This window comes from Babylonia areolata, chromosome 3 (assembly GCF_041734735.1).
Source record: "Babylonia areolata isolate BAREFJ2019XMU chromosome 3, ASM4173473v1, whole genome shotgun sequence".
Taxonomy (NCBI): Eukaryota; Metazoa; Mollusca; class Gastropoda; order Neogastropoda; family Buccinidae; genus Babylonia; species Babylonia areolata.
Genome location: NC_134878.1, coordinates 63486343 through 63514140, shown reverse-complemented (window position 1 = coordinate 63514140; position 27798 = coordinate 63486343). Strand labels below are relative to the sequence as shown.

Sequence of the window (27798 nt, the reverse complement as noted above, 5' to 3'; positions counted from 1 at the left end):
AGTCTTGTGTCACAGCACTCCTAATGGTAGTCTTGTGTCAGAGCACTCCTAATGGTAGTCTTGTGTCAGAGCACTCCTAATGGTAGTCTTGTGTCACGGCACTCCTAATGGTAGTCTTATGTGCACTCCTAATGGTAGTCTTATGTCACAGCACTCCTAATGGTAGTCTTGTGTGCACTCCTAATGGTAGTCTTATGTCACAGCACTCCTAATGGTAGTCTTATGTCACGGCACTCCTAATGGTAGTCTTGTGTCACGGTACTCCTAATGTTTGTCTTATGTCACGGCACTCCTAATGGTAGTCTTGTGTCACGGTACTCCTAATGGTAGTCTTATGTCACGGCACTCCTAATGGTAGTCTTGTGTCACGGCACTCCTAATGTTTGTCTTATGTCACGGCACTCCTAATGTTTGTCTTATGTCACAGCACTCCTAATGGTAGTCTTGTGTCACGGCACTCCTAATGGTAGTCTTGTGTCACGGCACTCCTAATGGTAGTATTGTGTCACGGCACTTCTAATAGTACTCCTAATGGTAGTCTTGTGTCACGGCACTCCTAATGGTACTCCTAATGGTAGTCTTGTGTCACGGTACTCCTGTCTCTCTCTCTGTCTGTCTGTGACTGTCTGTTTGTCTGCTCGTCTCTGTCTGTCTGTTATCTGTCAGCCTGTCTCAGTCTGCCCGATTGTCTCTGTCTCTGTTTGCCTGTCCCTCTCTCTGTTCTTGTCTCTGTGCTTCACAGGTCCCCCCCGTCTCTGTTCATATCATGTCAAGTTGTTCCCCGTTAATGAGAGAGCACCGTCTCAGAACCACGGTGTCAGTGTGCGAGCCTGCTGTCGTGGCCTGTCACAACAGCGTCTGCCTCAGTCTGGGGATCAGTCACTTGCTTCACAGCTCGCGGCATTTTTGCTGAGGAGAGGTGTTCATTCGTGGTATCGTGTGATTGATTTCGGTTTTGAATCTCTTAAGGTACAGTGGAGTGATGGCCTAGAGGTAACGCGATCCGACTAGGAAGCGAGAAAATCTGAGCGCGCTGGTTCGAATCACGGCTCAGCCGCCGATATTTTCTCCCCCTCCACTAGACCTTGAGTGGTGGTCTGGGCGCTAGTCATTCGGATGAGACGATAAACCGAGGTCCCGTGTGCAGCATGCACTTCCGCACGGAAAAGAACCCACGGCAACAAAAGGGTTGTTCCTGGCAAAATTCTGAAGAAAAATCCACTTCGATAGGAAAAAAACAAATAAAACTGCACGCAGGAAAAAATACAAAAAAAATGGGTGGCGCTGTAGTATAGCGACGCGTTCTCCCTGGGGAGAGCAGCCCGAATTTCACACAGAGAAATCTGTTGTGATAAAAAAGCAATACAAAATACAAAATACCAAATACAAATACACCCTGGGTGTAATAAAGTTGTGTCAGATTAAACGGGGAATGGTGAAGAGGTCTGTACGTCCTGCTGCCATTTTCTGGTCTGTGACCACGGCTTGTCTGTCCGAGCCAGTCTGTCAGTTTGTCCTTCTGGTTTCTGTCTGTCTGTGTCTGCCTCTCTGCCCGTCCGTCCGTTCATCTGTCTGTCTGTCTGTCTCTCTTTTCCACTCGATCTGTCTTCACGGACACGCACGCACGCGCGCACGCACGCACGCACGCTCACACACACACACACACATACGAGATACGTTTATGGTCTTATTTTGCAACTGCTCACGTGGTGTGTGTGTGTGTGTGTGTGCGCAGTGATGCGGCTGACCAAGCCCACGCTGATGGCCTTCCAGCCGATGAGCAGTGACTCCCGTGACCTGTGCGGCGACCTCATTCGGCGCCTCAACGAATCAGATCTCTCCAAGCCGCGCGGCCTGGATTACTTCCCCCTGGGTGACCTCCTGACCCTGCCTCAGAACTTCGGGTAGGTGATGGTTGGCCCATATGGATTTGTTTCCCCTTCTAGAACGTCAAATGGAATTCAGAATAGAACTATTCTGATACAATGTTAATAAGCGTTTTGTAAAACAGCGTACAAAATAAGAGTCGAAATAACCTTCAATGCAAAGGACAAAAAAGAAGAAGAAGGAGGAAAAACAAAACAAAGAAACTAAAAACAAAAAAAAAAATCGAAATCCACTAAAAATGGGTTACAAATATCTACTACTAAATGGTAATATCGTTTGATACATGCACAAAAAAATTGTCGGCGAAAGAGGTTTCGGAATTTAGGATGCCAAAATAGGAGTTTACCACCACCCAACGCTTGGTTTGTGCAATTTATTTCTGTGCTGGGGAAAAAAAACCCACACACTTGAAGTAGATTCAGAAAACTTTGGAGGGGATTGTAATTCATTTTGTCCATTCATCTGGGGCGCATTTGTTAATTTGCTGAAATTTGATTTTTTTTTTTTGTTTTCGTTTTTGAAATATATGTTTCTTTAGTTTGTGTGTGTGTGTGTGTGTGTGTGTGTGTGTGTGTGAGAGAGAGAGAGAGAGAGAGAGAGAGAGAGTGTGTGTGTGTGTGTGTGATGCTCGTTTCGTTTTGTGACTTTGTTGGACTGAAGCTGTGATTCAGGGTGTGTGTATTGTTGTTGTATCCTCAAAACCCCAAGTTGGGGCAAAAGGATTACTTACTTTTTTTCAATGAATCTTTGAAATCGGCAACATGTTAGGTGAGGTGGACCTATGTTAAACAGATTAGGTTACTTGGTGTGTGTGTGTGTGTGTGTGTGTGTGTGTGTGTGTGTGTGTGTGTGTGTGTGTGCTTGTATCGAACGTGGAACGTTCCGGAACTAGGACTATATAAATCGAAACGTCCCCCCCACTCTCTCTCTCTCTCTCTCTCTCTCTCTCTCTCACACACACACACACACACACACACACACACACACACACACACACACACACATTGATATCCATTTCTGTTTGAGAAGCTGGCTTACACTGCAGCGTGTGGAACCTTATGGCATGCTGGTCGGTTCCAGACGGGAAGAGAGTTGAAAGGGAAATGGGGTAATCTGGACAAGTTAGATTTGAGGACTGTGTGTGTGTGTGTGTGTGTGTGTGTGTGTGTGTGTTGTGTTGTGTTGTGTTGTGTTGTGTGTGTGTGTGTGTTGTGTTGTGTTGTGTTGTGTTGTGTTGTGTTGTGCGTGTGTGTGTGTGTGTGTGTGTGGTGTTGTGTTGTGTTGTGTTGTGGTGTGGTGTGTTGTGGTGTGGTGTGTTGTGTTGTGTTGTGTTGTGTTGTGTTGTGTTGTGTTGTGTTGTGTTGTGTTGTGTTGTGTGTGTGTGTGTGTGTGTGTGTGTGTGTGTGTGTGTGTGTGTGTGTGTGTGTGTTGTGTTGTGTGTGTTGTGTTGTGTTGTGTGTGTGTGTGTGTGTGTGTGTGTGTGTGTGTGTGTCTGTCTGTTGTGTTGTGTTGTGTGTGCGTTGTGTGTGCGTTGTGTGTGCGTTGTGTTGTGGTGTGGTGTGGTGGTGTGTGTGTTGTGTTGTGTTGTGTTGTGTGTGGGGGTGCGATGTGAGGAAAACGCGTGATTCTCTATATAGTGACGCGATAATAATATATCCTTTAATAACGATCATAGAGGCATGCAGTAAAAAAAAAAAAAAAAAAAAAAAAAAAACCCAATCCTTCAATAACGATTATTGAGGCATGCAGACAAAATTGAATAGCCATCAATAACGATAATAGAGGCATGCAATAAAAAAAAAAATATCCTTCAGTAACGATATTAGAGGCATTCAGAAAAAAAAATTGATATCCTTCAATAACGATTATTGAGGCTTGCAGAAAAAAATGAATAGCCATCAATAACGATTATAAAGACCTGTAGTAAAAAAAAAGAAAAAAAAGGTCTTTCAATAACGACAATAGAGGCATGCAGATAAAAAAAAATAATGTCTTTCAATAACGACAACAGAGGCATGCAGTTAAAAAAAATCCTTCAGTAACTACTTTGAGGCATGCAGTAAAAGATCAATATCCTTCAATAACGATCATAGAGGACTGCAGTAATAGATCAATATCCTTCAATAACGATCATAGAGGACTGCAGTAATAGATCAATATCCTTCAATAACGATCATAGAGGACTGCAGTAATAGATCAATATCCTTCAATAACGATCATAGAGGACTGCAGTAATAGATCAATATCCTTCAATAACGATCATAGAGGACTGCAGTAAAAGATCAATATCCTTCAATAACGATCATAGAGGACTGCAGTAAAAGATCAATATCCTTCAATAACGATCATAGAGGACTGCAGTAAAAGATCAATATCCTTCAATAACGATCATAGAGGACTGCAGTAAAAGATCAATATCCTTCAATAACGATCATAGAGGACTGCAGTAAAAGATCAATATCCTTCAATAACGGTCATAGAGGACTGCAGTAAAAGATCAATATCCTTCAATAACGATCATAGAGGACTGCAGTAATAGATCAATATCCTTCAATAACGATCATAGAGGACTGCAGTAATAGATCAGTATCCTTCAATAACGGTCATAGAGTACTGCAGTAATAGATCAATATCCTTCAATAACGATCATAGAGGACTGCAGTAAAAGATCAATATCCTTCAATAACGATCATAGAGGACTGCAGTAAAAAAATCAATATCCTTCAATAACGATCATAGAATACTGCAGTAAAAGATCAATATCCTTCAATAACGATCATAGAGGACTGCAGAAAAAATCAATATCCTTCAATAACGATCATAGAATACTGCAGTAATAGATCAATATCCTTCAATAACGATCATAGAGGACTGCAGAAAAAATCAATATCCTTCAATAACGATCATAGAATACTGCAGTAAAAGATCAATATCCTTCAATAACGATCATAGAGGACTGCAGTAATAGATCAATATCCTTCAATAACGATCATAGAGGACTGCAGAAAAAATCAATATCCTTCAATAACGATCATAGAGGACTGCAGTAAAAGATCAGTATCCTTCAGTAATGATCATAGAGGACTGCAGTAAAAGATCAATATCCTTCAATAACGATCATAGAGGACTGCAGAAAAAATCAATATCCTTCATTAACGATCATAGAGGACTGCAGTAATAGATCAATATCCTTCAATAACGATCATAGAGGACTGCAGAAAAAATCAATATCCTTCAATAACGATCATAGAGGACTGCAGAAAAAATCAATATCCTTCAATAACGATCATAGAGGACTGCAGTAATAGATCAATATCCTTCAATAACGATCATAGAGGACTGCAGTAAAAAATCAATATCCTTCAATAACGATCATAGAGGACTGCAGTAATAGATCAATATCCTTCAATAACGATAATAGAGGACTGCAGTAAAAAAATCAATATCCTTCAATAACGATCATAGAGGACTGCAGAAAAAATCAATATCCTTCAATAACGATAATAGAGGACTGCAGTAAAAAAATCAATATCCTTCAATAACGATAATAGAGGACTGCAGTAAAAAAATCAATATCCTTCAATAACGGTCATAGAATACTGCAGTAATAGATCAGTATCCTTCAATAACGATCATAGAGGACTGCAGTTAAAAAAAAAAAATCCTTCAATAACGATCATAGAGGCATTCAATAATAATGATAGAGGTATGCAGAAAAATACCCTTCAATAACAGTAATAGAGGTATGCAGAAAAATACCCTTCAATAGCAGTAATAGAGGTATGCAGAAAAATACCCTTCAATAACAGTAATAGAGGTATGCAGAAAAATACCCTTCAATAACAGTAATAGAGGTATGCAGAAAAATACCCTTCAATAACAGTAATAGAGGTATGCAGAAAAATACCCTTCAATAACAGTAATAGAGGTATGCAGAAAAATACCCTTCAATAGCAGTAATAGAGGTATGCAGAAAAATACCCTTCAATAACAGTAACAGAGATGTGCAGAAAAATACCCTTCAATAACAGTAACAGAGATATGCAGAAAAATACCCTTCAATAACAGTAACAGAGATATGGAGAAAAATACCCTTCAATAACAGTAACAGAGATATGCAGAAAAATACCCTTCAATAACAGTTATAGAGGTATGCAGAAAAATACCCTTCAATAACAGTAACAGAGATATGGAGAAAAATACCCTTCAATAACAGTTATAGAGGTATGCAGAAAAATACCCTTCAATAACAGTTATAGAGGTATGCAGAAAAATACCCTTCAATAACAGTAATAGAGGTATGCAGAAAAATACCCTTCAATAACAGTAATAGAGGTATGCAGAAAAATATCCTTCAATAACAGTAACAGAGATATGCAGAAGAATATCCTCCAGTAACAGTAACAGAGGTATGCAGAAAAATACCCTTCAATAACAGTAATAGAGATATGTTGAAAAATACCCTTCAATAACAGTAACAGAGGTATGCAGAAAAATACCCTTCAATAACAGTAACAGAGATATGCAGAAAAATACCCTTCAATAACAGTAATAGAGGTATGCAGAAAAATACCCTTCAGTAACAGTAATAGAGGTATGCAGAAAAATACCCTTCAATAGCAGTAATAGAGGTATGCAGAAAAATACCCTTCAATAGCAGTAATAGAGTTATGCAGAAAAATACCCTTCAATAACAGTAATAGAGGTATGCAGAAAAATACCCTTCAATAACAGTAACAGAGGTATGCAGAAAAATACCCTTCAATAACAGTAACAGAGATATGCAGAAAAATACCCTTCAATAACAGTAACAGAGATATGCAGAAAAATACCCTTCAATAACAGTAACAGAGATATGCAGAAAAATACCCTTCAATAACAGTAATAGAGATATGTTGAAAAATACCCTTCAATAACAGTAATAGAGATATGTTGAAAAATACCCTTCAATAACAGTAATGGAGGTATGCAGAAAAATACCCTTCACTAACAATGATAGAGGTATGCAGAAAAATACCCTTCAATAACAGTAACAGAGATATGCAGAAAAATACCCTTCAATAACAGTAACAGAGATATGCAGAAAAATACCCTTCAATAACAGTAATAGAGATATGCAGAAAAATACCCTTCAATAACAGTAATAGACGTGGACGTGGACGTGGACGTGTCCTTCAAGCCTGCGCAATGGAATTTTTAGGTGGAGTGCAGTGTGCGCAGTACTGGCCCCACCCTTTACACCCGTGGTTCATCTGCCATAGCCTAGCAAGCTGGGACGGTGACAGTGAGGTCCTCAGGTCGTAGGTTTTATATCAGACTGTCCTTGTCCTAGCCTCTGGCTCAAAAACCTTCCTCGGAGGCACGGGGGCGCGGCTACTGAAAGTCGGGACATGGCCATGGACCCAGGGTCAATGCATGTCGAGAGGGTCCTGCATTCCTTAGCACTTCATGGGTTTTACTTCAGACTTTTCCTTGTCTTAGATGGACTGCCTTCCCAGGCTATCGAGCACCATCTGCCCACATGTGACAGGTAGCACAGGGTTACATGGTACCTGTGGCAGGTAGAGACCTGACCTGACATGGAACAGTAATAGAGGTATGCAGAAAAATACCCTTCAATAGCAGTAATAGAGGTATGCAGAAAAATACCCTTCAATAACAGTAATAGAGGTATGGAGAAAAATACCCTTCAATAACAGTAATAGAGGTATGCAGAAAAATACCCTTCAATAACAGTAATAGAGGCATGCAGAAAAATACCCTTCAATAACAGTAATTGAGATATGCAGAAAAATACCCTTCAATAACAGTAATAGAGGTATGCAGAAAAATACCCTTCAATAACAGTAATAGAGGTATGCAGAAAAATACCCTTCAATAGCAGTAATAGAGGTATGGAGAAAAATACCCATCAATAACAATAGTACAGGCATGCACGAAATAGTTCTGTGTGGTAGTGAGAGAGCAGTCGTCACACACAGAGGGATTTGCATAAAATTATATGCGTATACACATGCGCGTGCACACGCAAACTGTACAAATTTAGAGATAACCACACACACACACACACACACACACACACACACACACACACACACACACACATACACAAAGACAACAGACACACAACGGGGGGTGTGGGATTACGCTGTCTTGGACTTGATCAAGCTTGTGAAGCCATCTTACACATGTGTGCACACCTTCTCTGGTGTGTGGGTGTGTCTCGTTGATATAGAGATAGAGAGGGCAAGAGAGGAAGGGAGGGAGGGAGGGGAGGAGGGTTGGAGGCAGGGGGGAGAGATCGAGAGAGAGAGAGAGGGGGGGGGAGGGGGAAGGGGAGGGAGAGCATGAGAAACAGAGAGAGAGAGTGTGAGTGAGGGAGGGAGATTTAAAATAATGGTAAAAAAAACCCCGCCCACAAAATCTGGCACTTGCAAACAAACCATCCCCTGATTGAAAAGAAACACAGTTTTACAAGACTTTTGTTTGCTGTGTTAACAGGCGTTCGCTTGCTGCTCTCTGTCTGTCTGTCTGTTTGTTTGTCTGTCTGTCTGTCTGTCTGTGCTGTTCACGTGTTGTGAGAGTCGTGCTGTGTTGTTGTGAAGGTTGATGTGTGATGTGGAGGCTGTGTTGTGAACAGGCAGTGTTGTCATGTTAAAATGGCGGTGTAACGAGGGTCTTGCTATATGTCAGGTTTGTGCTGTGAAGAGGATTGTGACAGCATCATGTTCAGATTTTACACTGGGACCAACAGCAAAGTGAGATCTGTATTATCAATGGTTTCTCCATTGCAAATGGAAAATCATTTACAGCTTAGTCTTTTGTGAAGGACTGTGACTCTCAAACGAGAAGGAAAACTTGCATTGGCTCTTAACGCTGCAGCCTTGATAGAGGGCTAATTGGCCTTTGGGAACCATCCCAACGCCGACTGTCCTAAAACCCTCTTGGTCGAGAGAGTGGGGATGTAACATGGGCAAGACACTCTCCACTTTTATCAAATTCTAGCCCCAGATAGTCGGAACAGCAGTCACCTCCTCTGCTGTTCTGATGGTCATAGTCGGACACAACCGACTATCATACATGTGAAGATGAGTGGTGGCGGGGCGGTGTTATACATGTTGAGATGAGTGGTGGCAGGGCGGTGTTATACATGTGAAGATGAGTGGTGGCAGGGCGGTGTTATACATGTGAAGATGAGTGGTGGCAGGGCGGTGTTATACATGTTGAGATGAGTGGTGGCGGGGCGGTGTTATACATGTTGAGATGAGTGGTGGCAGGGCGGTGTTATACATGTTGAGATGAGTGGTGGCAGGGCGGTGTTATACATGTGAAGATGAGTGGTGGCAGGGCGGTGTTATACATGTGAAGATGAGTGGTGGCAGGGCGGTGTTATACATGTGAAGATGAGTGGTGGCAGGGCGGTGTTATACATGTTGAGATGAGTGTTGGCAGGGCGGTGTTATACATGTTGAGATGAGTGTTGGCAGGGCGGTGTTATACATGTTGAGATGAGTGGTGGCAGGGCGGTGTTATACATGTTGAGATGAGTGTTGGCAGGGCGGTGTTATACATGTTGAGATGAGTGGTGGCAGGGCGGTGTTATACATGTTGAGATGAGTGTTGGCAGGGCGGTGTTATACATGTTGAGATGAGTGGTGGCAGGGCGGTGTTAGACATGTGAAGATGAGTGTTGGCAGGGCGGTGTTATACATGTTGAGATGAGTGGTGGCAGGGCGGTGTTATACATGTTGAGATGAGTGTTGGCAGGGCGGTGTTATACATGTTGAGATGAGTGTTGGCAGGGCGGTGTTATACATGTTGAGATGAGTGCTGGCAGGGCGGTGTTAGACATGTGAAGATGAGTGTTGGCAGGGCGGTGTTATACATGTTGATGAGTGTTGGCGGGGCGGTGTTATACATGTTGAGATGAGTGGTGGCAGGGCGGTGTTATACATGTGAAGATGAGTGTTGGCAGGGCGGTGTTATACATGTTGATGAGTGTTGGCGGGGCGGTGTTATACATGTTGAGATGAGTGGTGGCAGGGCGGTGTTAGACATGTGAAGATGAGTGGTGGCAGGGCGGTGTTATACATGTTGAGATGAGTGGTGGCGGGGCGGTGTTATACATGTTGAGATGAGTGGTGGCGGGGCGGTGTTATACATGTTGAGATGAGTGGTGGCAGGGCGGTGTTAGACATGTGAAGATGAGTGTTGGCAGGGCGGTGTTATACATGTGAAGATGAGTGGTGGCGGGGCGGTGTTATACATGTGAAGATGAGTGGTGGCAGGGCGGTGTTATACATGTGAAGATGAGTGGTGGCAGGGCGGTGTTATACATGTGAAGATGAGTGGTGGCAGGGCGGTGTTATACATGTGAAGATGAGTGGTGGCGGGGCGGTGTTATACATGTGAAGATGAGTGGTGGCGGGGCGGTGTTGCAGGAACATTTTCCTGGGGGAGACGTTCTCCAGTTACATCAGTGTACACAACGACAGCAACCAGCTGTGTAAGGACATCACGTTGAAGGTAAGCCCCGTCATGCATGTTTCAGGACCATTCATCGACATGCATACGCCTTCATAAATATGCGCATGACATATTCATGAGTATCGCAACACTTTTGGTCCCTCGTCAACTGATGCTTCGGTTTCTTCTTCTTCTTCGTTCGTGGGCTGCAACCCCCACGTTCACTCGTATGTTACAATAGTGGGCTTTTACGTGTGTGACCGTTTTTACCCCGCCATGTAGACAGCCGTACTCCGTTTTCGGGGCCGGGAGTGTGCATGCGGGGTATGTTCTTGCTTCCATAACCCACGAACGCTGACATGTATTATATAATCTTTAACGTGCGTATTTGATCTTCTGCTTGCGTATACACACAATTGGGGTTCAGGCACAATATGTTGACCTGGGAGATCGGAAAAATCTCCACCCTTTACCCACCAGGCGACGCTACCGAGATTCGAACCCGGGACCCTGAGACTGAAAGTCCAGCGCTTTAACCACTCGGCGATTGCTCCCGTCATGCCTCGGTTTGTCTTCCAGAGTATCTACATCCAGACCGGCACTGAAAAGGTGTGGTCAGAATCCTTGTCCTTGCGTGCAGTGAGCCAGGAGCCTCGTGTGCTTGTTGGAATCTCTGTCTGCTGGACCGTTCTTCCCATATTTTTTTTTTCTCTTTCAAGCGTGTGTTTTCTGTTTGTGTGTATTATGTGTTTGTCGGTCATTGTACTTTTTTTTTTTTTTTAAAGAACTCTGCGAAGATCTACTCTATTTATTAATTGATTTTACACTCTTTTATTGGTCAGAAAAAACACGTGATTGTACGTACTATTCAGTTATGAGACCTGTTTTCGGTCCCAGACTGAACAATGGAATCACGTCACAGCTTTCAGATCTTGGAGGCGTGCTGATTAACTGTGTGCACGTGGTTGTTGGTGGTGAGCAACACTCACTGACTATGTTGTGGTCAGTTACTACTACTACCACCACCACCACCACCACTACTACTACTACTACTACTGGTCTTCTTCTGCGTTCACTCGTATGCACACGAGTGGGCTTTTACGTGCATGACCGTTTTTACCCCGCCATGTAGGCAGCCATACTCCGTTTTCGGGGGTGTGCATGCTGGGTATGTTCTTGTTTCCATAACCCACCGAACGCTGACATGGATTACAGGATCTTTAACGTGCGTATTTGATCTTCTGCTTGCATATACACACGAAGGGGGTTCAGGCACTAGCAGGTCTGCACATATGTTGACCTGGGAGATCGTAAAAATCTCCACCCTTTACCCACCAGGCGCCGTCACCGTGATTCGAACCCGGGACCCTCAGATTGACAGTCCAACGCTTTAACCACTCGGCTATTGCGCCCGTCTACTACTACTGGTGCTGCTGCTGTTGTTGCTGCTGCTGGTACTACATGCCTGACTGCCTGACCTTTGCATAAACCTAGGGCGCTGATCAGGTCTGCAGAGACTGTCCTTGGTTTGTGTAAAACATTTCCACAAAACAAATTAAAATAGATTAAAGTAAAATGAAATGAAATAGAATAAAGAGAAATAAAATGAAATAAGATAAAATAAAGTAAAAAAAAGAAAAAAAGAAAAGAAGTAAAACAAAACAAAACAAAATAAAATAAAGCAGAACAGACTAAAATATAGAATAAAAGTCAAACTAATGAAACCCAAGAAACACACACACACAGCCGTACAGCTCAGTATGGGTCTAGGCGGAAATGTCGCAGGCGGACCTCCAGACGGGCTCCCAGCGCATCAACCTGACGTCAGTCGGGGACCAGCCGGTGCCAGAGCTGCTGCCAGACCACAGCATTGATGACGTCATCCACCACGAGGTCAAGGAGCTCGGCACGCACATGTAGGTCACGGTGTGTGTGTGTGTGTGTGTGTGTGTGTGTGTGTGTGTGTGTGTGTGTGTGTGTGTGTGTGTGTATGTGATGTGTCGTGTGTGTGTGATGTGTCGTGTGTGTGTGTGTGTGTGTGTGTGTGTGATGTGTCGTGTGTGTGTGTGTGTGTGTGTGTGATGTGTCGTGTGTGTGTGTGTGTGTGTGTGTGTGTCGTGTGTGTGTGTGTGTGTGTGTGTGTGTGTGTGTGTGTGTGTGTGTGATGTGTCGTGTGTGTGTGTGTGTGTGTGTGTGTGTGATGTGTCGTGTGTGTGTGTGTGGGTGTGTGTGTGTGTGTGTGATGTGTCGTGTGTGTGTGTGTGTGTGTGTGTGTGTGTGTGTGTGTGTGTGTGTGTGTGTGATGTGTCGTGTGTGTGTGTGTGTGTGTGATGTGTCGTGTGTGTGTGTGTGTGTGTGTGTGTGTGATGTGTCGTGTGTGTGTGTGTGTGATGTGTCGTGTGTGTGTGTGTGTGTGTGTGTACTATGTGTGTTTGTGTGTGCTTAAGTGTATTTGCGTGTGCGTATGTATGTGTGTGCGTGCATGCGTGTGTGTTTATGTGTGTGAGCGTGCGTATGTGTGTATGTTTACGTCTGCGCGCGTATGTGTTTGCGTATGTGTCCGTGCGTGCAAATGCGTGCATGTTTATGTGTGTTTGTGTGTGTGTCTGTGTTTGTGTATACATACACTGTGTGTGTGTGTGTGTGTGTGTGTGTGTGTGTGTGTGTGTGTGCGTGAGAGAGAGAGAGAGAGAGAGAGAGAGAGAGAGAGAGAGAACATAAAAAATGAATGCTATTTCAGTACGAGATGACGAAGGAACGTGTGTGTGTGTGGTGTGTGTGTGTGTGTGTGTGTGTGTGTGTGTGTGTGTGTGTCTGTGTGTGTGTGTATGTGTGTGTGTGTCTGTGTGTTTGTGCGTGCGCGCGCGCGCGCGCGTGTGTGTGTTTGCGTGAGTGTGTGTGAGAACAAAGAAAATGCCATTTAACATGAGATGTGGAAAAGAAGATGAATGTCATCAGTGACCGGTGACAGGTCAATCCCACATCAAACAAAAGACGAAATTACTGTGGCTTTCCGTTGGCCTGGTCACAAACATGCACACCTTGTTGTGCCCACAGGGAAAGAGGCAAAGCCTTCATGGCTCACGTGGGATTCCCTCTGAACAACATGAAAAAAAAAAAGAAAAAAAAAGCGGTGTGGAGGGAGTATGAGGTGTTTTATTTTAATTTTAATTTTAATTTTTTTTAAACCAGTGCCAACATAGCGTTGATCCCAAAGATCACTTCCCTCGCAGATTCTCCGTCTCCAACTCTATTTTTTGTCTCCGTCTCCGTCTTCCTCTTCTTCTTTCTCTCCCCTCTCTCCCTTCGTCTCACTGTCTTTTGCCCCTTTTCACTAGTTTCTTTCATGTTCTTTTGTCTTTCCTTTTTTGGGGGGGACAAATCTCTCTCTCTCTGTCTCTGTTTCTGTCTGTCTGTCTGTCTCTCTCTCTCTCTCTATATATATAAAGATCAACCAACCAAACAAAAAACACAATGTATATGAAGTTTGAAACCATGTTGTGATGGTTGCACACATTTAGTGATATAATAAGATTTTTTTTAGAAAATAAAAATTGCACACCAAGCTAAAGGAGTATTTGTAGAGCTAAAACTTGTACACTGCTAAGGAGTGGTTGAAGTTTGGAGAGGAAAAACAACAACAGCAAACGGAACCAGAACGTTTTGTTGTACCCTTGTAGAGAGGAACAACAACGTTGGTGACAATATATTATGTATTTCATTTTGTATCTGCCAGCGAAGAACGGTTGCACAACGTTTCGGCTACGCGCGTTTCGCCTACAGACGTATCAAGTCCGCTCGTTTGGCCTCCGCCCCTTGTACATCAGACTACAGTTCTGTATACATCCAAATGCATTTTGATGGAGGTGATTATGTCACCAACACTTGTATAGATGTGAACGATATGGGAATAGCTGCATCGTATCGTCGTTCTCCCTCGTTCTCTCTGCCGAGTGACATGTGCATTCTAAATGCGAATTGCATTTAAGCACGCTGCCACCATTTCCGCCGATGTTTTTTGCCCATTAACAAAAACATTTTCAATTCTTTGTTTCAGGCGTTCGATTCGTAAGCGCACGGTTAGGGGCTCTCCGCGTTTGCTGGCCCATGCTCCCCATTTTCATTTCCAACCCGAGCATTTAGGGGATACCTTTCGTTACTGCGCCCGGCCCAGCTCTTCACAAGATAGCCTCCCTCCCCTGCCTTCCTTGTCTTCAATTTCTTTCATTTTTAGAGTTATGCATGGGTGTGAATGACTGGTGTGAAAGCGCTTAGATTTGTCTCTGCACGAGATTCAGCGCTATAAAGATATTATTATTATTATTATTAACTATAAATTAGAATACATTTTATAGTTGTGGAGTAATGAAAGATCTCCTCCACGTTTGCATGTGATGTTGCCCTTCTGGTGTGTGCGATCTCACCCAATAATCGCCAACAGCTTCGGAGGTCAGAAGACTGGATACAGATGGGTTTCAATTTCAGTTTTCCCATCACTTATTACCTTTACCAAATTGTAGTGTGCTGGGGTTGTACCTACCGTGCAAAATGCATGGCCTGTGTTTTAGCAGCTGAAACAAGTTTCCATCAGAAACATGACCTCATCAAGCAGGCGAAACCAACGTGAGTACGGAGGCGGAACGACAAATTTTGAAGAGTGTGTGGGCGAAACGACCATGCTGACATGACGGCGGAAAGGGAAAGGGCCGGGTTTGTGGAACAAAGCGTTGGCGAAACGTGTGGCACCCGTTCCCTGAACAGTCTATCCTTTGCGGACAGAGATAAAAGGCTGACTAATCCAAGGTTCGACTTTACCAGTGTATCCATTCCACACACACACACGCACACACACACCCTACTTTAAAGTATTTTTTAAAGAGATAAGTTTTAAGATTTGCTTTAAATGTAGATAGATGAGTTGTTTGTCTGAGAGCAATAGGCAGAGAATTCCAAGTTGTTGGGCCGAAGACGGAAAATGACCTCTTTCCACGGGGAACAGTTAGCTGGGAGGAGTCAGAGATCTCAATGTTTTGTTTGGCTATTATTACGGGTTAACAAGCTCAGAAAGATATGAGGGTGTGGTATCACAATTCAGGTACTGAAAACATAGACAGGCAACATTATATTCAGTTCTGGCTTGAACAGGCAACCAGTTAAGTGACCGCAGGAGAGCAGCAGCACTCTCTCCCCTCGACTTTTTAAGGACGAGTCGAGCTGCACTGTTCTGTTTTTCTGGAGCTTGTAGAGTTTATCCTTGGGAAGGCCAGCCAAGAGAGAATTGCAATGATCTAGGCGGGATAAAATGAAGGCAACAGCAAGTTCGACATGCGCGCTGGACAGGTTTGGGAACATGTGGAGCGGTGGAGTCTCTGAAGTCACTGAATTTTAATAATTATTATTGTCACGGCTCGTGGCATTCATTTGTGCGTGTGTTCGTGTGTTCGTCTCCCTTCCCCTCCTCTCCCTTTCCCCTCTCCCTTCCCCTCCTCTCCCTTCCCCTCTCCCTTCCCCTCCTCTCCCCTTCCCATCCTCTCCCTTTCCCCTCTCCCCTTCCCCTCTCCCTTCCCCTCCTCTCCCCTTCCCCTCCTCTCCCTTCCCCTCCTCTCCCTTTCCCCTCTCCCTTCCCCTCCTCTCCCTTTCCCCTCTCCCTTCCCCTCCTCTCCTTTCCCCTCTTTCCTCTATCGTTCTCTTGTGTGCTCAGTTCTGTTCCGAACTGATGCACGTGAATCTGTTGTGATGTGTGTCTGACATGTCCTTAGTCATTCTCGCTCTGAACTCTGAGAGGAGTTCGGAGTTAACATCGTTTTGAAAGAAAGGTTTTGCTTTGCCTTTGGTGCCGAGCTTTGGAAGGAGAAGGGTCGCCGTTCCAGCAAGCGAGCTGTTGGGTGCCCTCTCGGACAGTCGTGGGATTCGATTCTTGTGTGACCCCCTTCCGCCTCTGTGTGGATCTGTGTTTCTTGTTCTCTCCTGGGCCAGTGGTGAGCCTGATTCCTGCCTGGTGACAGGTGAGGGGGGAGTTGTATAGTTAGTTTGTCCTCGTGGTGTTAGTGTCGTAACTTGTGACTTTTGGTTGTATTTTGGGGATTGTTTTAACGGAAATCTTTTAAATCCAGTATTCTTTTATTTCTAGATATTTTTGGGGAAAATTGATAAGGTTGTTAAGTGTTATTTTGACATGTATTCGGCTCGATTTATTGTTTCAAATATACCTTCTTTACAATGAAAACTGTCTAAATTTCCCAAAACATTTTTGTGTCGTGCTGGAAATGTAGTACAATGATTTGTATATATTACCTCATTGAGTTTTGTTTCTGCAGTTCGAAACTAGCATTATAAATAACGACAAACTGTCATTTAGGGTAAATGTGTCTTGCGTATTATATGCAGGTTTAACTCCTTAATTATGAGAAACAATAATGGGCGGTTCCTGTACTTTTTGTCATTGGTAGTTGTGTGGAAGCGACTGCATCAATATCCACTTACTCGCCTACTTGCGTAATGTGGATTGCTTAAGGAAAGGGAGGGGGAGGGGTACTCCTTCATAACGAGTTAGAGCATTGTCTACAGAGACATGGGAGTCTTGTTACAGATTTGTTCCCTTGACCTTTTCCTGTGGGTTCCCCCTGTCTGCCACCCCGACGGAACTCCAGGGTTCGCCTCTACAGTCATTCCCCTTCAGCCCTGTCCATTCCAAATTCCCTCACTTCCACTCCTTCCCCCCCACCTCATATTTCCAACGTCCTCACCCACAGTCCCCCCTCCCGCTTCCACCCCCTTAAGGGTTGTGACAATTATTATATACATGTTTGAAAATTGCTTAGATTTTGTTTCAACATATGTATACGGGTTTCTCTGTGGGGCAACTCTAATGCTAGATAATCACATCTGGTGTTGCTTCTCTTACATCCCACATGAACTGCTGCATATTTGATGTTGTTTGAAGTTTACTTTTAAAAATCCAAGCAGAAAGCCGAGTGCATGCTCGTGCGTGCGTTCGTGTTGGTGTCTATGTGTGTTGATGTGAACTGGTGTTTGGAACGGCAAAATACCCATGTCGGCAGCGCTACAGAAAGTGGCGAGGAGGAGACGGGTCATCCTCCCGTGGAGCCCAGCCCGTGGGCGCCTTATGGGAGCAACCCAACAACAGCGTCAGCCTCAGTGAGATGAAGTCAGTCATCAGGGCGCTTACGGCGCCTACAGCAGTCCGGGACAACTAGCACACGTTACCCAGAAAGCAGCAGTGTCCTGGTGAGACTCTGCACCGGTCGCAACAGACTGAACAATCACGAGTTTACTGAAATCTGAAGCTGGTGCCATCTCCCACAGGGACGCAACAGACTGAACAATCACGTGTTTACCGAAATCTGAAGCTGGTGCCATCTCCCACCTGTCCCTGTGGACAGGCAGACCAGACAGCGGAGCACACACATCTTCCAAAACTGCCCCCCTGTGCAAACAGGCAAGACAAGATGTGTGGCCTGTCGACACTCCACTCCACGACCAAACTACATGGCAACCAAGAAGAGCTGGAGAAAACGCCATTAAATCGCCAGGATCTGCACTGATGGTTTAGCTGTGAACGCCAAGAAGAACGGCAAAATTTACATGCATTGAGTTCAAAGTGACAAGGGGAATGTGTTCTTCCTTCTACACCCTTGGCTTTGACGCAATGATTATTTTTGTAACATTAAACAAATTTTGTGGTTTCAGTGCATGTCCACTTACCAGGGGGAGTTTCTTTACTGGGGCACGATAATTTATTCGACGCGTGTGATGTGTCAGGCGGTGGAGTTAACGAGGAAAATTGATTGAGGAAAAGAAGTCGGCTGACCGAGGGCAAAGAAATGTGTCGACTTGCCCAACGAGACAACACGATAGAAAGGTGTCGAGACGCTACAGGGACTGTATCACACAAAACATCGTCGAACGCTCAGCAACAAACAACAGCAGGTGTTTTGTAGTACCACCATCAAACACTGAACATACAAGAACTCCTACTTCATTAGAACAATAATGGAGTGGGATAACGTGTCTGACGACATCAGACCAGCTGGCTGGAGACGGCCCAGGGCCAACACCCCTAGTCCTACTCCTGTGTGCACCCCACACCCCCTCTCCATCCCCATCTCCGTTGCAGTTATTGTCAATCCTTGGCTTCAGTAGCGCATTCGTCCAGATCCAGATCCAGACCCAGTTGACTTATGTGGAGACAACTACATGTATGTGATCGTGTTGATCCAGTCGGGACAGATTCTTAACACAGTGAGCATGCTGTGCTTTGCGCGCAAGTTGAGCAAGATTGAGATTTTATCAAAATGACAAATTTTGCTCCCAGAATTAAATAACATTCAGTATGTACCGATTTTGTCTTTGTACAAAATACATTGCATGGAACCTAAGCAGGATTCATTCTTTTGTGTTCATTCAGCAAAAGACATGAACTGAGAGATACATTAGTCTCTTTAGATGGAAAAATGTCAACGCTTGTTGTTTTAAGGTTGGAATTTCGTCAGCCGATGATAATATTCATAGCTGCAGTTTACGCTATTTAGATCTGAGATTAGTAAGAGTGAAATATGGTTGGTTAAAATTGAGACAACATCAAAACATATAATTCACCTGTATCACGCGCGTGAATATTATGCTTTGGTCAAACACACGTGCCAGCTATCTTAAAAAAAAAAAAAAAAAAAAAAAAAAAATGGACGTGGGAATATGACACAAAATTAATGTGCTCAGGAGGATGCAATGTATGTCTGTAAGAAATGACAGGTAGCGTGTTATCCACCCTCCTAATCAAGAGTTCGTTTTAAAAACGACATAATACGTCCCTATCATGTACATGATTCAACACTTGTCGATTCACACCGCCATGTTTGTTTTGTGTGTGTGTGTTTTTTTAACCATTGCACGATTGGCGGGCCCCAAACCGGAAGGAACAGCTGACAGCGGCAAGATGGCTGCACAAAGTGCAGTCATCGAATCTTTATAAAAAAGAATAAGTACAGGAGCCCTCAAAATAATGTCGAAAACCACACGAAATGGGTGAAACATTTACTGCAGGTATGCTCACAATTTTGTGTTGATGTAGGTACAAGAATTTTGAATACGAAAGCAGTTTGACGAATAGAAACTTTGGCATTTTGGGCGGGAAACTTGCGTTCAAACTTAATCATCTCGTCACGCCGTCTTGCCCAATCATTTAATTTTAAGTGACTCGGGTGTGCACAGCGCTCAAAGAGTAATGTCCTATTTTAGCATCCCAAATTATTGCACCTATTGGTTACATTTCCATGGTTTGTGGGACGGAAAAAGCAAGATGGTGGCATGTTAGATAAGTGACCGAATGGGCATCAAAATTGAGTAAAAAAACAAAACAAAAAAAACGTACAAAATAGAGTAGAAATCCACAGAAGATGGATTGCAACATCTAATGGTAATATCGTTTCATGCATGCACAGAAACTGCCGGCAAAATAGGTGCAATAATTTAGGTGTTCACAGTTTGTTTTGTCTGCACTCAACTACTATTAAAATGTGAAATTGCCAAATGTAGAATCAGTATGGCTGGCTAGGACTGACCCAAAGATGTGTTGCAGACTGGTGTGTGCAGTCAGCTATGCTCATCCTTCAGGGGAACGCATGCAGTTTCGCAAATTTTTCAAGTTTCAGGTGAGTGGTGAGTTGTTCGTTGTTTGTGTCACCATCACTGCCTGTTGTGTCTCTGATGGTCTTCCGTCTGCCACTCTGTTTACCTGTCTCTCTTACCTGCGGCATACACACACAGGCATATGTGCGCACACACATATATGCATACATTAAACACACACACACATATATGTATGATGCATGCATGCACACACACACAGAGCTTTTTTCCCCCCATATATTTATTCAATTTTTGTGTGTGTAGGTCTTTCGAAATCATATACCCATCTATTTCATCTAATTTGAAAATGATATTTAAGTGTATTTTACTATTTATAATGTGCTACACCTCTGATAGCACTGGGGCCCAGAACTAAGATGAAAAAGTGTTCCAGAAAGTAACGACAGGACACTATTATCAATACTCATAAGCAAAGCAATGTAATGTGCCAATGACAAAGCACAACACACACACACACACACACACACACACACACACAGATATGTGTGTGCACTTCACACCACATGGCAACACCTGGACATACATGAAAGCAGATTTGTACAGATGTGTTTTGGGGCCAGATTTGAATGGAGATTTTCTTTCAGCTTGGCAGATTTGGTGGGGAAGTTTATTCCAGGTGATAGGACCGAGGTATGAAAAAGCATGCTGCTGTTCTTCTAATTTCTTTAAAAGAATTATTTGTAAAAATATTATGCGTGATACAGAAGACATGGGAGTCAGCACATATTTGGAACTGTGTATGTACACTCAGTGTGTCTTGTCGTTCTCTCTCAGCGCCTCATAATTACTCGTCTAAACCAACACATTTTTATTTCGTCACCAGCTTCCTGTGTCATGTATCATTTTCTCACTTCACAGGTGTTAAAACCCTTGGATGTCAAGACCAAGTTTTACAATGCTGAGGTGAGTAGAGTGCATCATATCTCTGTGTGGTTTTTTGTTTGTTTGTTTTTTCTTTTCTTTTCATTAACAGTGTTTTGTTGGCCGCTTGTTAGAGTTGCCTGTGATTCACTTTATCCCTATTGTGTTTTAATGCTACTCTGCTAGATATGTCATGGTCCCGTCACTGTACATTTTCTCCAAAGTGAAGAAAAGACAATAGATGAAGCTGAGGTGGTAGGGAAGGAAGTGAAAGGAGATTCTGTTTAATTCAGATTCACTTCATGCTTGGTCAGTGGGATGAACAGAAAAATGTCTCTTTTAGTCTTAAAGCTGATCACACATACATGCATGCCCAGACAGTGAGACACACATATGTTTAGACGTCTCATTTAAAATTTATCCCACTCTTGCCTACATGGACATGCAGTAGTATATCACTATATGGAAACTGTATGGTTGGATGTCTCATTTACAGTTTTTCACAAATGCATGCATGAATGCAGCCTCTCACTGTGAAACATGTGCTTATCAACTGCTGGGATCTGCATGACATTAGAAACAGACGCTACACAGCAGATTCTCTGAAGACTTTGTTCTGCGATGTCCTCTGTGGACGCTAAAGGACTTCTTGAAAGAAGTGAACATTTTTTAAACAGATTTGAATGTTTTAAACTCTGAAAGATTTTTTAAACATTTTGAGTGAAAAGATTGATGCAGTAAATAATTTAATTTTATTTTTTTACCATTGAACCAAGTTGAAGTAGATGCTGATGTGGCAATATCCTTGAGATGGCCATAGTGGTTGGCGAGGCACTAACTGACTAAGCACAATGATTTGATTTAGCAACACACAAACCTCCCACCCAAAGCCCCACAAACTATCACACAGTATTACAACTCAAAAGCTCACTGTACAGAATATTTCGGCTTGAAGCCTTCATCCAGGAGATTTTGTAGTAAATGAAAACCCAGAAATGATTATGAAGGTTTCAAGCTAAAAATAGTAAAATATTGGGGTTTTTCTTTTCCCACTTGTAACATGTTCTGGCCCCCTTCCTGTTGATGTACCTTGTAGCATTCAGTCATCATCAGGATAACCACGATCACTTCGGCTGATCAACACCAACATTATTTTGAATTTTCTAACACGTTTTCATAGTTGTTATTGTCGACATGCAGAAAATCAAACAGAATTCTAGCCACCTCTTCTGTACCCTATGTCCTTGCAGCCATGTTGACACGCTTAACAAATTTTTGCTTTACAAAGCAAAAAAAAAAAAAAAGGAATAAGAATTGAGACAAAACTTGCTGAGATACTGCTTCAGACACGCATCAAAGCAGTCACCATATGCAAGGATGTAAGCGTATTCAAATGACTGGTTGGACTGTGGTTATAAGTGATAGGCTTGAGTTGTCAGTGGACAGAATGGTAGTGTCAGTGTACAGAATGATTGTGTCAATATACAGAATGATTCATTGATGGTGTCAGTGAATGTTGTAAATAGTTTCTGTATAAAATGATTTTTTCACTGTACAGAATGACAGTCAGTGATTGTAGTGAATATCACTGATCTAAAAATACATGGATAGCTCATTGGCCAGGGAAGCTAAAGCTAACTGGACGACATATTGTCACTCATATCTGGCTGTCAGTCCATTGAGAAGTCGTCTGCTAACTGGTGGTAGTTTCTGGACTGTAACCGCATGTCTTCGATGAAATCGTGTTATGCTTTCTCCCATGACATGCGAAATGTTGTGTCTTGATTGAAATCTGCCAATGGTTTATTTACTAAAGTTATCACAGGAAAACAGTGCAGTGACACGTAGCACAAACTTGCTGTGGAGGCACACACCGGAATGTCAGCTTAACTAACGCCTGGAGCAAGTGAAAGCTTGCCGTGAAGCCAGCTGAGTGCTCGGCTACATATATGAAGTTACTGCTTCGTGCTGTACTGACACAAGAAGCAAAATGGCTGATTGAACACTTCCGCTAGCTTCAGTTAGCAAAGGGGTGCAAAGATGGCATGCGCTATCCATCTATTTTTAGACCAGTGGGTGAATATCTATTGTTTGTGTACAAAATAATTGTGTCACTGTACAGAATAGTTCTGTGTTTGGTTGTGGTGAATAGTTATTGTTTGTGTATACATTGATTGTTAGTGTACCTAATATATTTTAAGTGACTGTGGTGATTAGTTCTTGTTTGTGTATAAGCTAATGACTGTGTTGATGTGTCAGTGATTGTGGTGAATAATTGTCAGTGTATGAAATGATTGTCAGTGATTGTTGCGAAGTCGTCAGTGTATAAAATGATTGTCTGTGATTGTGGTGAATAGTCGTCAGCGTATGAAATGATTGTCAGTGATTGTGGTGAATAGTCGTCAGTGTATAAAGTGATTGTCAGTGATTGTGGTGAATAGATGTCAGTTGTTTCATCACCAGTCTGTTCACTTTGATGTTGTCTTTTTTCCTTTTCCGGCACCATCCAGGATTTTGTTGTAAGTGTATCGACATCAGTGGGGCTTTTGTGTTGCTTTTTTTTTCTTTTTTTTTTTCTGTTTTCCCGTTTGTTTTTGCAGCAGTTTTGTTATCCAGGTTATCTGGATTGCTAATGTTTCTGCTTTTTCATTATTTGGTGGTGGGAGAAATATAAAACTAACCACTTTAGTTCAAAGAAAAGTAAGTGAACATGAGATGGATGTGGCCTTTGTGAATGTTAATGCAAGTTTTGGTAAATTGTTAGTCATGGTTTTTGGTCAGTCTTTGGCATACATAAACAGTTGTTAAAAATGAGGGGTGGTGGGGACGTGGGGTGGGTGGGAACCTTTGAATCGCTTTAAGATACAGGTGTGCACTTGCATGCACATACATATGCTTGCATGCACTTGCATATATACAGACTTGTATGCACATACATACATGCACATGCACACACAAATAAACACACACACACACATAAACACACACATACACACGTGTGTGTGAGTTCATGCATGTGTGTGCACACAGACAGACGGACACACACGCACGCACATACCTCAAGCACACCACACACACTATATACAGATTTGCAGCTGATTCATTGACATACAGGACAACCCAGTACCGCTACCAGTCACTTTACAGAAGCATGAAACAAAGTACAGAGATGCTCTTTGCTGTGACTGGAGCCATACCTTCTCCTCCCCGCTTTCTTTTCTCTCTCTCTGTCTCGCTGTCTCTCGCTCTCTCTCTCACACATGAAACACTTTGGTAAAAAATACCATATTGGCTGGTTCCTTCAGATTGCTGTCAGCCATGGATTAACCCACCCATCTCTCTGGATTGCTTCGGTCTGTTCCGCTACATATTTGTATCTCTCTCTCTCTCATTTTTTCCCCCCGTAGGTATGGCGAGTTATGAAATGTATTTCATATTTTTTTTTTTTCTTATGTTTTTTTTTTAAACCTCTTTTTTTCCTCTCTCTGTCTTTAAGTTTTTTTGTGGTTTTTTAAATAGTTTTTTTCTTTGTTTTTGCTTTTCATTGGAATTGAAAATTTCTTTTTCTTAGTTGATTCAACATATCGCATCATCCTTTTAAAAAAGAAAGTTTATTCGTTTATTTATTTTAATTTATATGCATTTATCTAGTCATTTTTTGTTTATTTTATTTCTTACAGTTTCATATAATTTCATTTTGCAATTGTTGTTTTCATGTTCATCAGAAGAGAGAACCATTCTTTTCATTAAAAAAAATGTTTTTTGGTCACTATTTCACTTTCTTTTATTTTATTTATTCTTATTTCATAAATCATTTAGTTGTTGCTATTTTTGTACTCACCAGAAGAGAAAAAGAACTATTCTTTTAGTTTACTTTTTTTTGGTCTTATTTCTTTTTATTTCTTTCTGATTATTTCTTTTTTGCCATTGCCATTTGGGTACTCTTTAAAAGAGAAGAAAAAACATTCTTTTATCTTTTGATCATTTATGTCATTGTTTTATGTTTTGATAATTAGTGGAGCGATTATTTGTTTTATTTTAGTTTATTTCTTATTTCATATCACTTTGTTTTACCATTGGCATTTTGGTACTGATCAGAAAGGAAACAGAACCCCGTCTGACGATGATGGCTGGTTCTTGGTGTCCAAACATGACTGTGAAGAGTATTCTCAGGATGTGGCCTCTCCTCTCTGGGGGCTGACACAAAGCCCAGTTCGTGAGTCGTCAGTCTTGAGGCACGCGGTGCCCATGAAGGTTCGAAGTGAAGGTGCCAGCCATCCTGCTTTTCTTCACCTCCGCTTTTTCCTCCGCTGCCTCTCACCTGGCTGCTTCTGAGCTGATGGTGTGGCTCTGAGCTGATGGTGTCTGAGCTGATGGTGTGGCTGAGCTGATGGTGTGGCTCTGAGCTGAATGTATGGCTCTGAGCTGATGGGGTGGCTCTGAGCTGAATGTATGGCTCTGAGCTGATGGCGTGGCTCTGAGCTGATCATATGGTTCTGAGCTGATGGTGTGGCTCTGAGCTGATGGTGTGGCTCTCGGTGTGTGTGGAGCTTCGGCACTCCCTTGTTTTTGACCTGCTGCTTCCAGCTTTGATGGTCAGCATGACCGGCACTTGAGCTGGTCTTTGCATTTGCTCCTGTTGGACTGCTGTGGTTCTCTTGGCCTGACACAGCTGGCTGTCTTTGGGGGGTGCTGTTTGTGTAGTCCACATAGGCAGTTAGGTTAAAGGAGAGAGAACTAACCCCCCCACCACCACCTCCCCCCATTCCCCACTGTTGAATCCGGCACAAACCTTCCAAACCAGTTGAGTGATGGTGTATGTGTTAGAGCACTGAGCTGAATGTGTGTCTGTGTCCAAATCACCTTTAGATCTCTTTGTTGTGAAAAGGCAATAAACCATGAAAAGGGAGAAGAAATAAAAACGTGCAAAGGATATCTGCTGGACACATTTCTTTCCACTGAATTATTTTGGAAATTTTGTTTTTTTTGGTTGTTGATTGGGATTATTGTTAGTGAAATTTGTATAAGTTCAGTGTTGGGTTTGTTGTGAGTGTGTCACGTTCCTGAAGATGGGCACAACAGTGGAGGCTTTTATCGTGTGACAGAGAATGAATTAGAGTTGGTACACTGGACAGGGATGGATGGATGGACAGCAAGGGAGGGAAGGAGAGAGAGACAGAAAGAGAGAGTTGCATGCAGTTGTTGGTAAATTAAGTGGTATGATGACATTCATCATTGAGTCCCTCTCTCTCTCTCTCTCTCTCTCTCTCTCTCTCTCTCTCTCTCTGTCTCTCTCTCTCTCTCTGACTCTCTTTCTGTGCATGTGCATGCGTGTGTGTGAAAATTCATAAATGTGTGTGTGTGTGTTTTTCTTTTGATAATGTGATTTATTTTGCACACTGCTTTGTTATTTAACCAAATACACAGAAAAAGATTTGATAGTGTATACAGCAGTGCAGCAGCAATCACAGTGACCAGTAATCTTGTACACAGCCTAAGAAGTCAGTGCTTCAGTAACCACTGTGCTTGCATCAGTTGGCTTGTGTTGGTTAGCGGTGCCTATGTGACCATGTGAGCGTTATGCCTTGATGGTGTTCAGAGAGACGGTGCTTTTGCCCCAGGTTTTGTATGCCTGTCATGATGATCCACACCGACGTTTTTGCTTCATGCTTATTCCCCTTCCATACATCCCACCTCCACATCCTCCTGCATGGATTTAAAAAAAATATCTTTTAACAAAAAGGCGGTATTACTCTTGTACTTTTCTCACCGGCACAATTCTAAAAGTATGATTTATTTAATTTTATGGGGACAGAGGGAAAAAAAGGAAAAAGAAAAGAAAAAAAAGTAAATGAATAAATTGAAGGACGACCGAATGAAAGAGACCAGAAAGAAGCAGTTTCAAATTGTCTGTTCAAAAGGTTGAGGGGCTGATCATTTTGGTGAGAGGGAGAGAGTAGAAAGGACAAAAAAAGAAAAGAAAAAAAAAAGAAAAAAAAGAAAAAGAAAAAAGAAATGGAGTTTGGCCAGAAGAAGAGATAGAAGACAAATGAAAGAGTTTGGTTCATACTGTGCAGGCAGGGAGGGATAATGGAAATAAAATTAGAATCACTTGCATTTTCGAAGATGCACATTGCATGCCTACACACACATGCAGGAATTAGCATCACACACACACACACACACACACACACACACACACACACACACACACACACACACACAGAGAAAAACAACTCAAAATTTCTTTTACCTTTCTGCACATTCTTTCGTCATTTTCCTCCTCCACTGTCCTCAACATCTTCATCTTCTTCTCTTCCCTTTCTCTCTTTGTCTTAATCTTACAAAAGAAGAGAAGGAATGGAAAAAAAAAGATAGAGGGACGTCGTAATTTAGAAATGAGACGTTCACATTGTGTTCCTCCTCAAGGGCGCGATTATCCCCCTTCTTTCATCCAGGGGACCTGGGCCCAGGAATTACTTGACGTAATTAAGGGGTGCGGCTCGAGATCTTTTCAGTCTGGAAGTTGTCACAGTTTGAAGAGAAAAAAAAGAAGGGAAAAACAGAAGGAAAGAAGGAAAAAAACAACGCAAAAAGAAGCCAGAAATGAAAGGACAAGATTGGGTTAAACGCTGACAGCATGATGAACAACTGCTTCTTCCTCCAGACTGCCTCCCTGAAAAGGTCCCCCCCTACTCCATTCTGCCCAGTCCCCCCCCCCATCCCCCCGAGACACTGTAGCCCCCAGGCATCCCCATTGCTTCCCCCCCCCAACCCCCTCCCCCCACCAGTCTTTCAGGGGCACATTACTCTCCAGCTGCCGCTGCTGAGCTCCCGTTGGTTGCCCCTTGTGCGGTCACCTTCACGCTTTTGCAATGCATTGCTTTCAGCCACAACGTGGTCCCACTTCCCTGT

The 27798-nt window shown here is 42.8% G+C and overlaps 1 protein-coding gene across 2 annotated transcripts in view; it reads left to right on the top strand.

Annotated features, from left to right (window-relative positions):
* Nucleotides 1-27798, top strand: part of LOC143280189 (trafficking protein particle complex subunit 13-like) — a 185232-nt gene that overhangs the window by 136476 nt on the left and 20958 nt on the right. For both annotated transcript variants that reach the window (XM_076584794.1, XM_076584796.1), the window contains exons 2-6: nt 1736-1904; nt 10329-10413; nt 12139-12269; nt 19952-20024; nt 20881-20925. In XM_076584794.1, coding sequence (XP_076440909.1) covers nt 1736-1904; nt 10329-10413; nt 12139-12269; nt 19952-20024; nt 20881-20925 — 503 coding nt within the window. The remainder of the gene's footprint in view (nt 1-1735; nt 1905-10328; nt 10414-12138; nt 12270-19951; nt 20025-20880; nt 20926-27798) is intronic.